Below are 16,650 nucleotides of genomic sequence, written 5' to 3'. Positions count from 1 at the left end.
CAACCCACCCCTCAAAAAGAAAAAAAAAACACGAAATAAACAAACACCCACCCTGACATACCTAATAAAACTAAAAGAATCCGCAACACCAAATTCAGGGGTTTTGTTTTATGTTTTTGGGACAAGGTTTGACTCTGTAGTCCAGGCTGACCTGGAATCTGCAGAGATCCAACTGCCTCTGCCTGCAGAGTATTAAAGAGTTGTGTTACCACCCCAGGCTAACTGACACCTATGTTCGTGAATGGTGAGCTAGGACAAGGGTGATTAGCGGAGGGCTGGGAATTTTCCAAGTTAGAGCTTCACGTGTGGAGTTTTAGTCTAGTCAGGTGAGCGGCCCATTCCTTTAATCCCAGAACTTAAGAGGCAAAGGCAGGCAGATCTCTGTGAGTTCAAAGGCAGCCTGGTCTGCATAATGAGTTTCTAGACTGAGAGGGCTACAGAGTCATCTTGTCTCAAAATTAAAAAAAATAAAAAATAAAAATATTCCTCCAGGACTCTTCCTTAAATCCCATCCTGCAAATTTTATAACCAAACCATATGCAGAGACGTTTCAAGTGGAAACAGCTCTGTGCAGAAAATATCCACAGGACCCAGAACAGGGGTTCTAACCTCTTTTATTATGCTAGAAAAACTAATTTATGTGTCTGTTTATGTCATGCATACAGTGGAATGATACCAACTTTCCTAAAACAAATAATTGATGCATTATATTGAGATTGTTTTTTACGTGTATTAGTGCTTTGTCTGCATGTATATCTGTGCACCATGTGTGTGCCTCATGCTCACAGAGGCCAGAAGAGGGCATCCATCAGACCGATGTGACAGATGGTTGTGAACTGACATATGGGTACTGGTACTAAATTCAGTTCTCTGGAAGAACAGGAAGTGCTCTTAACTGCTGAGCCATCTCTCCAACTGCTATGTTAGTATTCTTTAAAATACCTGTTGTTGACGGAGGCTGCTTGTTCATTTCCGGCTGACCAGACCCAAAATAATCACACAGAAACTATATTAATTGCAATACTGTTTGGCCAATAGCTTAAGCGTATCTCTAGCTAGCTCTTATATCTTAAATTAATCTGTGTATCACCACTTGGTTGTGGCTTGTGGTAAGGTTCTGTCCAGCATCTGGCATCTGTCTCCTGTGGCGGCAACATGGATTCTCTCTGACTCTGCCTACTCTCTATATCTTTTCTAGCTTGGCTATATTCTGTTAAGCCATTGGCTGGAAGAAGCTTCTTTATTAACCAATGGCAATAAAACATATTTATAGCATACAGGGGAAATCCCACATCACTTCCCCTTTTCTGTCTAAATAAAAATTAACTTTAACATAGCAAGATTACATACAACTAAAGTTATTCAGCAAGAATTAGTTTTCTGCTGCTAATGCTAAATCAGAAAGACCTCTCTTAAAGGAGCCATGGTGTCCCTCCTCACCACCAGCAAACAGGGCCCCTCTGGGAAAAAAAATGCTGGCTACCAAGAAGCCATGCTTAACTCTGTTTTTTTTTTTTTTTGCATCTAGAATTCCTTTCCAAGCTTTCTCAGGTTTTACATGGATGTAGTCAGCTCCACGTTGGCATGCCAATCTATATTTCAAAATTATCTTTAACTTTATTAATATTGAATTCACATTTAATCAATACCTATACTGTATAAATGTTCAACTATAAATTGTAACTGTAATTACACATTGTGCTCATGTCAAAATTTAATTCTCTGTGATGTATACAATATATATAAGGCACCAGTTCAACCTCTTAGGAGCAAGGCAAAAGTTACAGGATCCATTGAGTAGAGGCAGAATATCTTAGGCCCCCTTGTATAGATGAGAAAGGTCAAGGAGCCTCTTGAACAGACAGGGAAGGCCACTGCTCCCCTTAAGCAGAGCAGGAGAACCTGAGGCTCCTTGAGCCAGAGAGGACTCAGAGCAGTTCAGAAGCAACTTGGGTGACCCACAGGCTGATGAAAAGTCCTAGGTCTTCTCCTCAGGCCTCTGCTCAGATGCTCATGTCTGGGAATAAAAGAAGGGCTACTCTATTTCTAGTGACCAGCTTGAAAGCAGAAGGCATGGAATCAGGATTCTGTTTGCTCCTTTTGCAGTGTAGGACCTTAAACCAAAGCAGTGCAACCAATCCTCTATTCCTTCATTGCACAGGATCACCACCTTTAGTTAGTTGACCATGTTGGGTGCCAATCGTTGCAAGGAGGGGCTGTTTGTTTGTCCCAGCCACCCAGCTAGCTTAGCCCTGAAATAACCACACAGAATCTGTATTAATTAAATCACTGATTGGCCCATTAGCTCTAACTTCTTATTGGCTAACTCTTACATTTTAATTTAACCTATTTCTATTAATCTGTGTATCTCCACATGGCAGTGGTAAAGTTTCCAGCATCTGTTTCTGGCGGATCCATGGCATCTCTCTGACTCCACCATTCCTTCTCCCAACATTCAGTTCTGTCTTCCTGCCTACCTAAGTTCTGCCCTATCAACAGGCCAAGGCATTTTCTTTATTAACTAATGAAAGCAACACAAGACAGAAGGACCTCCTACACCACATCTCTTTGACACATCTTGGAGCTGGGCAGTTGAACAGGCTGTCTGGACACCAAGAGACAAAGAGTTGACCTCTCACGAGCCTCTGGAACCCAAGGAACTACCTGGCATTCTATGTGCTGCTCATATGAACAAAGGTGTGCTCCTTGACTGTCCTCAGGGGCTGGTGGCTCCAAGGTGGCCCTGTTCCCAGGGCTCTGATGTTAGGAATAATGATTTGCTTTCTGAGGACTACAGACATGGTTAGAGGGAAAACTCCCAAGGCTTGACTGATGTCTGGGCTCAGTGTACCAGCAAAGCCACATAAAACACACAGGAACATCTGTCCTTGGTCCCACATGGGCCGGATTCATGTCTACAGACACAAGTACGTCATGCTTTCTGAATAACTTTGCACACTCTGGACCTTCTGTTCTCAGGGTGCTCACAGACTAGGTCCATTCTTGCTGAAATAAGGCCATTTATGAGGACAGCAGTATCTGCAGGTGCCCCATGCAGTGCGGATGACAAGGGGCATCTAGTAGGGCCTTGTGAACTCAGAATCTGCATCAGCAAGGCCTCCAAGTGCTGACATGAGGTCACTATGGATGACAAGGAATATTCATCCTCTGTCCTTCCCATTGTCTTTCCAGACACTGAGCTCTGGGCAAAAATCAACCTCTCTTCATACATTTGACACTGGCATAACAGGCACAGAACAGAAGAGTTACTATATATAGCTGTGGATAGAAGGGTGTCAGCTTTCATCAGTATAGGCTCAGATGGCTTTAAAGGAAAAATAACTACCCGTCAGTAAAGATTGATATATGCTGCATCTTTGTCAGATGGATGTCCATGCCACTTTTCATATTTTTTTTAGATGCACTCTGGATATGTAGCCTAGGCTGGCCCAGAACTCTTTATCAACACTCCTGACTCATCCTCCTATAGGACAGGAATTATAGGCATGAAATCAGTGTTGAGTATCATGTAATCACATTATCAATTTTTTTGCAATTTAGCCTTTAATTAAATAATAACATTATCCAGGGCGTGTTATCACCACTAGAACTGCTGTTTACTTAATAGAGCTATCTATGATTCTCAGGTCTTTATCCAGTCACATGGATGACTTCCTATATGAACAATATCAAATTCAAGATGGGGTAAAAGACTGTGTAGATTATCAGTGGAAATCTGAGTGCTAAGGGTGGTAAGAGTTTAATGAAAAAGTGAAAGAAAAAGGTATGATTTCATCTGGGCCAGTGTTTGGAGATGCAGAGGAGGGCCAGCAATTGATCACTTGCACTGCCCACTCTCTGATAAATTCCATTTAGAAGCTGAGTCCTCAATTTAAGGATGATCCCCACCCAAGTTTGAAAACAGATCTTAAATGGTGTTGTTATCTTCTTAAGATGCTTTCATGACAGCAGGGACTTTTCACACACAGTAGAGATAACACCATCACCGGAGTGAAAAGTCTATTGCCATTGGGGATGGACTTTATAGCGTGGTGGTGTTTCGTTTTCCCCCAATATCTGTAAGTTTTGAGCTCCTCTCCGAACTGCCCCCCCATCTGGCCAGCTCAGATGGGAGCTCCACCTTTCTTCAGCCAAAAGACTTGTCACCTCTGGGGCCACGACTCACAGCTTTAATCCCAGCACTCCAGAGGCAGAGGCAGAGGCAGGTGGATCTCTGAGTTTGAGACAAGCCCGGTCTACAGAGTGAGTTCAAAGATAGCCAGGGTTACATGGAAAAACCCCATCTCAACAAAACCAAACCAAAAAAGAAGCTTGACATCCTGGAATTTAGCCACTATTTTGAGGTTACCCCTTCATCATTGCCACTCCCATACCCAAGGTCTCGTCTTCCAAGACATTTAATAAATTATGGGCCCAGGTCCTATGCGTTCCAAGATCCCGGTACCTTCCTGCAATCATAGACAGTACTGGAATAATTCTGATGAATTTTTTTCCTATACATGAATGCCTACAATAAACCTTAGTTTAAAACGTAAGCACAAGAAGAGATTAACAGCTACCAATACAATGCAATTATGACAATATTAATAAAAGTTATATGAATGTGGTCTCTTGAAATAGTGTGTATTTGGATGTCGTGGTAACTGTGACTGTGGAAATGGAATTCATACATATGAGTAGATTACTATTGTAGAGTATCGTTCGTATGCCTTAAAGTTTCTATTGCTGTGAGGAGACACTGTGACCATGGCAACTCTTATAAAGAAAACATTTAGTTGGGGTAGCTCGCTGACAGTTTCAGAGGTTCAATCCATTATCATCATGGCAGGGAGCATGGTGTCATGCAAGTGGACATGGTGCTGGAGAAAAGGCAGAGAGTCTTACATCTTGTGGGCAACAGGAAGTAAACAGTCAGAGCGAAACTTGAGAAAAAGACCTCAAATCCCGCCCTCAGAGTGGAGTACTTCTTCCCAAAGGCCACACCCACTCCAACATGCCACACCTTCTGGTAGCACCACTCCCTCTGGGTGCCCTTGTCTTTCAACCACAACATGGATAGTACTCGTGAAAAGATTTGTTTTCTGTTCCTGGAGCTCCTCTACTGTCCCATGAAGGACATGTTTGTCAGCGTGCAACCTTCATTCCAGAGTCCTTGCCTGACAAAGCCTCTAAGGGTCTCAGTGTTTCCATGCATACACTGCAGAGACAGGTATATTCACGTATTTGCTAAGAGGACTTGTGCACAATGTGCCTGACACACGACAGGCATTCTGTGAAGTTTTTCCTTATGGCTGCTTTCTATTTTGGCACAAAACTGTCCCTCATCTACAGACTATAAAAGTGAAATAATGGTGCCAGTCATGGACAGGCTACATGGACCCTATTCAGCTCACTGCATAGCTCTTTACAGACATCTACAACTATTGCAACTCACATGATTCTACATGAAATACTTTCAAGATCTGATTGGGTGGATGAGGAGATATTTAGCATTCTGTTTCATCACTGGTAGGTCTGCAGCTAAATTAACTCTAATGTTTGCAATGAAGGCTTACAGAAGGCTGGATTAAGGAGACAATGGTCAAAAGGATAACTTCACGCTGTTAAAGTTGTCCTTTAACCGCAAGCCCTCTTACTCTCTAGTTTTGATAGCTGTCTTGCCACTAAATTCATAGGAATTCTGTAGGTTATAGAGAAAATAGTTAATACTGCCTTTTATCTGATTTTGATATTGAGGCTTCATGATTCCTACCATCGAATGACATCTCCATATGAATGACAACATTCCTTGCCTTATTAGATTTATTTTTTATTTTATGTGTATGAGTATTTGCTGCTACCATCGCCACTAGGCTTCGGTTTCTTTCTTTCTTTCTTTTTTTTTTTTTGGTTTTTGAGACAGGGTTTCTCTGTGGCTTTGGAGCCTGTCCTGGAACTAGCTCTTGTAGACCAGGCTGGTCTCCAACTCACAGAGATCTGCCTGCCTCTGCCTCCCGAGTGCTGGGATTAAAGGCGTGCGCCACCACCGCCCGGCTTCGGTTTCTTTCTTAAGCTTAGGTGCAAGTTTGTATTTTCTGAAATCTCTTAGAGTCTTCATGTTAGGCATTGCTCCCTGTTGTACATTGTGTGGCTGTGAAGAAAGGCTGTTGTCTGTATTGGCACTGATAAATATGCTAAGGAGGAGGCAGAGGTAGCACATGCCATTAATCCCAGCACTTGGGAGACAGAGACAGGTGGATCTCTGTGAGTTCGAGGCTAGCCTGGTCTACAGAGTGAGTTCCAGGACAGCCAAGGAAACAGAGAAAAACTGTCTCATAAAACAAAACAAAACAAAAATAAAAGAGTAAAGAAACTGATAATAAAAAAGGTACGATCCTTTTGAAGTGGCAGATGGTAACCTGACAATTAGTATATAATGAACATAAAATTTTAAGGAAACTGGTGGGACTCTCTTGTTATTTCAGCAACCCAGAGGAAAAAGCGATTGCATCCAGAGTTGGGTGCCAGCTTGGACTACCCAGTAAGTTCCAGAGTAAGATCCTATGTCAAAAGAAGATAGAGATGGAGAAGAATGGAGATTTCTATGGCTGCACACAGTAACGATAGATTTATGAAAACACTGTGGTTTGATGACACTGGCTCCCATAGGCTCTTATATTTGAATACTCAGTCTTGGAAGTGTGTCACTGGGGATAAGATTCGTAATTTAGGTATCGAAAGACTCCTGCACTTTCCAGTGTGCAAGCTGCTTTGGGAAAACAAGTACAGCCTGCAGCTGTACATACAAACATCAATGGAAAAAAAAAACTTTTTTTCTACTCTGCAAGCCATGGAATCTCCTAAGGGGTAGGTTTGTTTCACGGATATGGAAACCCAGTAAAGTGTTACCAGGCATGGAGGCTCCCATCTGTAATCCCAGCACTTAGGCGACTCAGGCAAGAGAAATAGGAATGAATTCAGTCATCTTTGGCTACAGAGATGTCGAGGAGAGATAATTTCTAAAATTAATAGGTTAACAATTTAAAAAGTAATGAACTTCCCCTGTGAAGTCGCCGGCAGTCTGTAAGGGCTACAAAGAGGCAGCGCTGGGGCCGACTCAGCTCCTGGTTGGGAGGTGCCGGAGGGCAGCTGCTCCGGTGGCGCTCGCCTCCAGGTCCCGCCTAAGTCCGGGATGCACACTTCCGCCGCCTCACCTGTTGCGCCCGGCCCTCCCTGAGCCTCTCAGCATTGCACCCGGCCCTCCTTCCCTCCCTGAGCCTCTCAGCGCCTGCAGAGCTGGGCGGAGGGACCGTGGGATCTCACGCTCGACCGAGTCCCCGGAGCGCGCGCTTCGACCACGATCCGCCGAGCGCAGAGGAGGAAAACCCGGAAAACCCTTTGCACTTTCAGCGCAGTCCGATCGCAAGTCCTTTTGAGCGCGCTCCCGCCAGGGCCCCGGCTCCCGGGCGCGTGAATGCCCCTCCCCCTTCCCCTGCCCCGCCCCCTCCCCGCGCCCCTCCCGGCCCGGCCCGCGCCGCGCTTTGCAAGTTGCAAAGCTTCTTCAGCAGCGGCCAGCGGCGGTGACGGTGGTGGCGGTGGCCGGGACGCCTGGAGGCTCCCTGGTGGTGCTGGGCCAGCCCGTGCTGCCCGGAGTGCGTGGGTGTCGACCTCAGTGGCTGCGCTTTTTCCAAGTTGCTTACCTCGTTCTGCGGCTGCCGGGACGCCTGGAGGCTCCCTGGTGCTGCCCGGAGTGCACCGGCGTGGGGCCTTCGCGCTGCGCTTTCCAAGTTGCAAAGCTCGTTCTGCAGCGGCCTGGACGCCTGGAGCCTCCCTGGTGCTGCCCAGAGTGCATGGCCGCGGACTTCAGAGGCTGTAGGGACGGAGTGAATGGCCGCGGACCTCAGAGGCTGCAGGGGCTGAGCGTCCCGCACCATGGAGGGCGCCGAGCCCCGCGCGCGGCCGGAGCGCCCAGGCGAAGCCCACGGTGCCCGCCTAGTGGAGGTGCGGCTGAGCGGAGGCGCCCCTTGGGGCTTCACCCTGAAGGGCGGTCGCGAGCATGGCGAGCCTCTGATCATCACTAAGGTAAGGCGACCTCGGGGTCTGCACGGTGACTGTCCCGAAGGGGTCCCCAATACAGAAGGCTTGTCCGGGTCTTGGGGCGCTGCAGATGGGGCGTCCGGTGTGCAGCCTCCCTTGATGGGGGCGCATATGCAGGGGTTACCTGTGCATGGAGTCTGGTTCCGGGTCTCGGGGCACTGCTGGGGGAGCATCTGCAGGGGTCACCTGTGCCTGGAGATTGGGGTCTGGGCAGCCAGAGCTGTGTGTGGTTCCGGCTCCAGCCTGGCGGCCCTCGGGCTACTCCCAACGTGGCTGGGAGTTGCAATGGCTCCCGTTCCGCCCCCCCCCGCCCCCCCGCCCCGAGGAAGGGCCTGGTCGTCCCCTGTAACTCCTGGCCTGGCCAGACCTACACCTGCGAGGCTGCCAGGAGAGGAAGGAAAATAAACAGTTCCAGGATCCAGGGACTGGGCATACATAGCCTTCGCGCTTGTTTGCTTTTTAGGGCCCCTGGTTGGTTACTTTTTTGCCTTTTACCTTTTGGTCTGCACGGGTTTTTTAGTCTGAAACCTGTTTTTAGGGCCCCTGGTTGGTTGTTTTTTTTTTTTGCTTTTTTACCTTTTGGTCTGCACCGGTTTTTAGTCTGAAACCAATACTAGAAACTCCTGCCAGTCAGCTTCACAATTCCCAGGAGCTCATCCGTATTTGCCGACTTTCCGCCTCCTACATGCACGCGCTCTGGATGCTCAGCACATTGATTGGGACTTCTCAGCGTGCTTATAAAATAGAATTTGAGTTCTGATCATAAGGAAAGAGACCTTAGTCTCACTTGCATGCATGGTGTGTGTTTAGGTTACTTTAGAACTGGAATGCTCTTAAAACGCAATCCATCTTGGTACTTACCAACTAAACGTGTATAAACCTGTATCAACAGACAACACGCCAATCTCTCAGGTCTTCTGGTTAAAGGAAACGAGGGCCTGTTCTGGTGAGCTGAGGCTCACCAAGGGCAAAGTCTCCTTGAGAATGTCATCATTTCTGTTTCCTAGAGGTGTTGGATGGTATGAAGGTGACTGACAATTTTCATGCATAATAGTGCCTCACTTGGCATATATTTATTTTCTGCTTCTCTCTCCCTCCCTTTCTCTCTCTCTCCCTTTCTCTCTCTCTCTGCCCAAGTATTCTCAGCATCTGGCCTTCAACTGTCTGTGTAGCTCAGAGATGACCTTCAACTTCTGACTCTCCTGCCTCCATTTTCCCTTTTCCCTACCGTGTCTGGCATGAACGTCTTTAAAACAACAAAAGAAGATTCCACACATCATCTTCACCCTTGTTTGAGAAGCAGATGGAATGAGCTATACATCATTTAATATGAAGTTTTAGGATTTTTAAGACATTTTTAAGTGTGTTTGTTTTCTTTTACATTTATGTGTGTTTTGCCTGAATGTACATGTGTCCTCTGTAAGAGCAGCAAGTACTCCTAACCACTGAGCTAACTCTCTGGCCCCTAGCGTTGGGTCTTTTACCATATAAGTAAGTTGGAGATTACTTTAAATGGAAAGATTTGCTAGGGAGATTTTCATCCTCCTTTGCACAAGATAGTTCTAGTTTTACAAACTCTGCATGCTTGATCGCCTCCCTGCTCTCTGCTTTTTATAAATGGAAGTATATGTTAATCAAACAGCCTCACTAAGCTGTACTACCCCTGCATAATTTTTGTAAGTGACTCAGTATAACTGAAAAATGACGGTTTTGTTGCTTAGTATGGGCGGGACTCAGAACAACTTGTGGTTTTTGTATTTTCATGCATATATACACATTCAATTGCTGTTGCTCCTGTGTTTGTGTACACGCATGTATTTTTGTTGTTTCTACATACATTAACATATATATACATATAGAAATATATATACATATATATTAAAAGTATTTCAAATACCTGCCAGTGCTTTAAGATTAAGGACACACACACACACACACACACACAGGCTGTGAAAATAAGAACGACAGCCAAGTAGTGGTGGCGTACTCCTTTAATCGCAGCTCTTGGGAGGCAGAGGCAGGCTCTGTGTGTTTGAGGCCAGCCTGGTCTACAAGAGTGAGTTCTCCAGGACAGCCAAGGCTACACACAAAGAAACCCTGTCTTGGAAAGAAAAAAATAAGAACAAAAGTTTATCAGTGGTGCTTACTTAGAACATGACGCTGATAATTAATTGCCACGTTATTTAAAAATGATGGAGGGTTGACTGGAGAGATGGCTCAGTGGTTTAAAACACTGGTTGCTTTTCCAGAGGACGCAGGTTCAATTTCTAGCAACCTGCACGGTGGCTCACAACTTCTGCAAATCTGGTCCTAGGAGATCTGTCACCTTCTTCTGGCCTCCTCGGGCATTGTCCGCACGCGGTATGCAGACATACATTCAGACAAACATTTCTATGTGTGAAATAAAAATAAATAAAATCTCAAAAAAATGATGAAGAAAATGTGTCTATTTACAGCCACTTACAAGGTAGAAATCAATTGCTCTGATAGATACCAGGGGAAATTGTTCTTCAACTGGAGTTCACTTTCAACTTTTCCTCTTCCAGTAGCTATTGTAATGCCATTGAAGCTTATTAAATACTTTTTCTAATAGTTCTTTTTCCATTTAAAAAACATCTATGCAATTTTTATGTGTTGGGTTCTTGGTAGACCACAAGGATTTTCTGTTTAACTTTCTATTAATTATAATTATTTTCCGTTTAATTTTCAATTAATTATAATTATTCTATTTTTATATTTATATGCTATTATTTATAATTATGATTTTGTTATTTGATGCTTTTATGTTTAGCTGATTCTGATTTGGGAGTAGCTTGACCCGATTTAAGAGGACACATTCATTCTTTTGTTAATGATGTGACTATCGTTTGAAGATCTCATATGAGCATGTATCTCAGAACTGGTAAAATGGTGTACTCTGAGGTCACAGATCTGGCAAATTTTAGGCAGGGTCTTGAGAGTCAGACTCTGATGGTGAATGTCAGTCTTGCTTCCTGTCCAGTAGGCGCTATCTGCTTTTGACTGAACTCTCCTGCCATGTTATTTATGTTGAGTAACTCAATACCATCTGCAGGCTGACAGTTTTTCCATCTTGGTACCAAGGGCATTCTGCTGTGGGGTCTATTCTGTACACTGTCATCCGTTTAGCTGCTTCCTTGGCCTCTACCCACTGATGGCTTCTACCCATTGGCACCTGTCTCCAGGTATGGCAATCTGAATGTCCCCAGACATTGACAAATGCCCCCAGCCTAATTATATATAAATCGCTTTGCTAGACTAATGGTGCATTGCCTTTGCTTTGAAGGACTTTGGGATTTTATTCTTTTGGAAAACAGTGGCCTTTAGGGTGGTGTGTTTGGAGGCCCTTGGCATTTCCAGTGTTTTCATGTGGGTCTGTTTTTCTTTCTGAGATGAACTCTTGGCTCCTAGAAAAGGCTTTATTTACACAGTAAAATGCAAACAAGTCCCTGCTTCATCTGCATTTTTGTAGTTGGAGAAAGGAAATTGAGAGCAGAGACTTCCCCATGCTGTGCTTTATGGGCAGAGTAGACACTGAGGAAGGTCTCCTATTCTCTGGAATTGGTTTGAAGTTAAAGGACATTAACTTCCCAGAGGAGTCACATTCATAGAATTTCAGAAGCATGCCTGAAACTCTACAAGACTTCTGCCGAAAGACAATATTATTAGGAATCATAACTGCTGAGAATCTTTATAATAATTTGCAGCTTGAAATCTCGCTACCATTAACAAACAAGCAGATGCACACATACACACACATAAAACTGGGAAGCACAAAAACACACTAAAGCCCATTTTCTCATGCCGATGTTGCAGAAAGAACAGGAACAACCTGCAAGTTATAAGAAGTCTCATGATTTGGTGATATTCTTTAAGAGTATAGGTGGGTTTAGGAAATCCCAGGGACCTGAAATATTACACTTTAGCTGAGATGGATTTGCAGGTAGGTTGAGCCATTGTGGCCTTCTGGTTTTTTTGTTTGTTTGGTTTGTTTTCTTCATCCCCCCCACCTTTGTACTACATTCATTATGAAAACAGGGCTTGGCAAGTGCTCTACCACTGAGCAACATCTGTAGCCAATCTTGCTGGTGTTCCTTGAGAATTTCGGTGGGGGTGGAGACTGAGCTCCTTTCTGTGACATCACTTACTGGAGAGTCGCATCCACCAGCTGGATATCAGGAGGCCCCCTGCAATCTCAGGAATGTTTATCAAGGGAAAGGGTATGAAGCCCTGGCTCTGGCTATTCATAATTTATTAAATCCCATCCCCCATGACAGAAACTGCTAACAGAGGCCCTAAGCATCCTATATAATAATACCTTAGTGATTGAAAAAGGAGTCTCTAGTTTAGAGACTGCGGAGTTAAGGTCTTGGTGGCCTGGGATCATAAATGTTGAAACAGTAGCCCAGTCGTTTTCCCTTGTACCCTTTTGCTTATTTGTTGTTTTTAAAAAAGGTTTATTTTATTTGAATGAGTGTTTTACCTGCATGGAAGTGTACCGTGTGAGTCCAATATCCACAGAAGCCAGGAGATTGGTTGGATTGGGAATGGTGGAGGGTTGTGGGCTGCTGTGTGAGTGTTGGGAACTGAACCTGAGCCCCCTTCAAAAGCAAGCAGTGCTCCTAACCACTGCGGTATCTTCCCAACCCTTGTTTGTTTAGGAGATTCACCGTAGGGAAAGACGACCTTGAACATTTTGTCCGCCCTGCCTCACCTAGGATTACTGGTCTCTGCCCACACAGGGGTACGGTGCTTGGGATTTTGTGAGAAAGGTGCTTTACCTTACGAGATCTATTCCTATCTCCGTTGTTTACTTTTGAGACAGAGTCTGGCCAAGCTGGCCTGGAAATCTGTTAAAGGGCTTGAGTCTCCTGAGTGCTGAGATTGTAGGTGCACTACCATACCTGACTTAAAATTTGTGTGTTTGTGTGTGGGGAGGGGGGAGGAGCATGGAGTGGCAACCAGAGCTTCCTACAAGCTAGGTATGAAGGTCTAGTTGAAGTTTTGAAAAGGGGAATTCTTGAATGTAGTGGCGGAACACTGGATGTGAACATCTGGGTTTTGGTTCACTTCTGTGTGCCTCACCGTTCACCACAGGCCAAACTACTTTGTCAGTGTCTGGAGTGCTTGGGTCTCATCTCCACTCCCATCCCTACTTCCTCACACTAGCATGCTGAGGTTATATAAGTCCTCAGAATTGTAAACCTCAGTCTTTTTGCAAAGGCAGTCACCACAGGGTTTGGAGTTAGTAGGGTGAGTGTCATTCTAAAGATACGTCTGTAGTGAGAATTCATAGTCTGGTTAAAAAACATGAAGTTAAGTTTTCTTTCCTGTGCTGAAAGGCCTTTTCACTTGGGAGACCGGTCTTGCCAACTGGCTTTCAAATATATCTTTATTACCCCTTCCAGCTTGCAAATTAACTTGGCCTCACTGAATTCTAATCCTTCTTCCTTTGGAGATGTTTCAGGCACACGGGGAGCCAGGCAGGGTGGGGAGTCAGGCATGGTGCCTAAAGTTGTCATTCAAGGTGTTATAGCTGGAGGCTTTCAGGTTCAAGTCCTAGAGGATTCTCCTTATGGGAGGCACGAGAGTATGTGACTCACACCTATAAATGCAGAGGCTTCCACCACTACAAAAAACTATAAACCTGAGCTGTGCGCCACACTCATGTGCTATGCTGAGTTCAATCTTGCTGGCTGAGTTAAGAGTAGTGCTTAACATGTCCTAACATTTATCTTTTTGAAAAAAATACAGATAAAAGTTAGTTTGCCCAAGAGCTACATGTTGAATAATAAATAGTGTTTACTTGGTCATAATGAGATGCATTTTTTTGCACTTGGCTTATTTCATAGGTCTTTACCTGGTAGGAGTTTTTAAGAGTATATTTTTATTACATGTACGCATGTGTATATGTGCATGTACCTGAGGTTAGGGCCATCCTCTGGCGTTGGAGTTACAAGCAGTTGTGAGCTGCTTGATGTGGGTGCTGGGAATTGAACTCAGGTCCTCTGTAAGAAGAATACCTGTTTTTATCCATTGAGTCATCTCTCCAGCCCTTAGGACATTTTCAAAATGCATTTTGGAGTTATCTCCTTGCTGAAGTGGTTTTGTGTCAGCCTGCAAATAGACTTGGATTCATGACAAAGCTCTAAGAAGCAAAGGAGGAAAGTTCTGGAGTCGGTGGAACTTTCTTTGCATGCCAGACAAGACAGAAACATTCAACAAGGTAATTTTAGGGTATAAAGGCGGAATGGACTTTTTATTTAGGCTGTCTTTTACTTTCAAAGACCAGAAAGGTGTGGGACCATGCTTTATAGGAAACATTTTACAGGCTTTGGAAACTTAGTCTCTTTTGATAGACATATGCTATCCATAGACATATTTTAATCCATAGGAGAATTCTGAAAAAGCTCTAGTAGAATTCTAGAACATAAGTCTGGGTGGGGAGTGAGGGGCATAGTTCGCGCTGCCTGGAGATATGGTTCAGCTTTCTTTTTATATTGAAAAAGATTTTCCATACAGTAATTTTTATTGTTTTTCCCTCCCCCAATCCCCACTTCTTCCCAGATCCTACCCATCTCCCTACCAACCCAACTTTGTTTTTTCTCTCTTAAACACACAAAAGCAAAACAAAAAGCAACCCACACAGACACAGAAAATAAAACAAGCAAAAGACCAGTAAGACCAAAAAAAAAAAAAAGAAGAAGAAGAAGCCCAAACAAAGCAAAAGAAGACAAAAAGTATAAAAATACCATTGAGTTCGTTTTGTGTTGGATCCCGGCCCTCCCCTGAGGTGTGGTTAATATATTCACTGAGACTCCCTTTGGAGAAAACTGAGTTTTATTTTGCCTGTGGTTATCAAGCATAGATAATGCCTTGTTTAGGGGTGGGAGATTGTGTACACTTATCACTTTCGAGTCTCAGTGCTAGGACCTGTGTAGGACATGTGCTCCTCATCACAGTCTCTTATTTCATTGGTGCATCATCAGGTCCAAAGAAACTCAGGAATGGCTAACTGGGGTGTCTATTAGCACACCAAAGCACACGCTGGTCTCTAGGTTCTCAGCATCACAAATACCTATTCCAGAGCATCCTGACTCTTCTCACCCTACCTTAAATGTTTCCAGCTCATGGCCTTACCTTCTCCAGCTTCTCCTTCCTCCATAACCCTGTAATTTCAGCCATGTGCCCTTTTTGTCTCCCCCTTCTCTGGCTTCTCCGTCTCCTGGTCCTCTTTTTCTCTTTCTCTCTCACCCCCCCCCCACATGGTCATGTTTAGCACGTACCACTTTCTTCCCCTACTTTGAACTCTTCCAGATGCCTCTGGCTGGACTCTAACTCATATCCATATAAACACCTTCCCATCCATCATGCCTGGAGCAGTCATGTCCTCACTTTATATATCTGGTGTCAAAACTTCCCCCCTTATGTATGAAAGACACTGTTTCCCCTCTGGCACTTACTCTTATGCTTCCTCTTACACGTAGATCCTCCACCCTCTAGAAGAGGGCTTTGGTGAAGATGTCCAGTTTAACACCGAGGACGACAAAGGCTCACTCTGCCCATTGTCCAGTTGTGGGTCTCTGTTAGTTCCTGTATACGACAAGAAAAAACATCTCTGAAGAGGGAGGAACAAGGCACTGATCTACGGGAATAGCAGTAGCTATTAAGAGTTGTTTGATTGCTGTTTCTTTTTTCTTTTTTTTTTTTCTTTTCGAGACAGGGTTTCTCTGAAGCTTTTTGGTTCCTGTCCTGGCACTAGCTCTTGTAGACCAGGCTGGTCTCGAACTCATAGAGATCTGCCTGCCTCTGCCTCCCGAGTGCTGGGATTAAAGGCGTGCGCCACCACCGCCCGGATGATTGCTGTTTCTTTAGAAGAATAATAGTATCAGGTTTCGCCGTAGGCCCATGACCTAATTAGTCTTAGGTTCTTGGCCACTTGAGCAGTACCAGATATGGGTTCTATCTCATGGAGAAGACCTTAAATGGTACCAGAAAACGATTGAGTACTCCTATAACATACGTGTTATATATGTCATTATATCGAGTGCTGCTGTAACATACATGCCGCTACTCATTATATCTTACAGGCAGGTCACTGTTGTGGGTTACAGAGTTGAGCTGGGAGGTATTGATGATTGACTTTCTCTTCCAGTACCATGAACACTAGTAAGGACAAAGCTTCTACTTCGGCACCAGCTTGACTTCTCCTATCCACTGACACACACGTGTCTTCAGCAATAAAGCCCTAAGATTAGGTTGCATGGGTCAGCTTTGAGTTGGGTTCCCAGCTCTCAGCATCCATGTGAAGCAGCTCACAACTGCCTGTAACTCTTAATTCCAGGCACACCCATTTTTTTTTTTTCTGTCATCCATGGGCACCTGCTCTCGCGCATGTGCACAACCCTCTCCATAGACACATAATTAAAAATAATACAAATAAATCCATAAATATATCGCTGGGGGGGGGCTGGCACGTGGTTCAGTCAATAGAGCATTTGCCTTTGGTTCAAAGGAAAACAAAACAGTATAGAA

The 16,650-nt window shown here is 44.5% G+C and overlaps 1 protein-coding gene across 1 annotated transcript in view; it reads left to right on the top strand.

Moving 5' to 3' along the window:
• Nucleotides 1-7,572: 7,572 nt before the first annotated feature.
• Nucleotides 7,573-16,650, top strand: part of Shroom2 (shroom family member 2) — a 119,778-nt gene continuing 110,700 nt past the window's right edge. The window contains exon 1 of the mRNA XM_057759749.1: nt 7,573-8,082. Within this exon, the coding sequence (XP_057615732.1) occupies nt 7,933-8,082 (150 nt within the window). The 5' untranslated portion in view covers nt 7,573-7,932. The remainder of the gene's footprint in view (nt 8,083-16,650) is intronic.

This window comes from Chionomys nivalis, chromosome X (genome assembly GCF_950005125.1).
Source record: "Chionomys nivalis chromosome X, mChiNiv1.1, whole genome shotgun sequence".
In the NCBI taxonomy this organism is placed as follows: Eukaryota; Metazoa; Chordata; class Mammalia; order Rodentia; family Cricetidae; genus Chionomys; species Chionomys nivalis.
The sequence above is the reverse complement of the archived record's forward strand: the minus strand, read 5'-3'. Positions and strand labels throughout refer to the sequence as shown.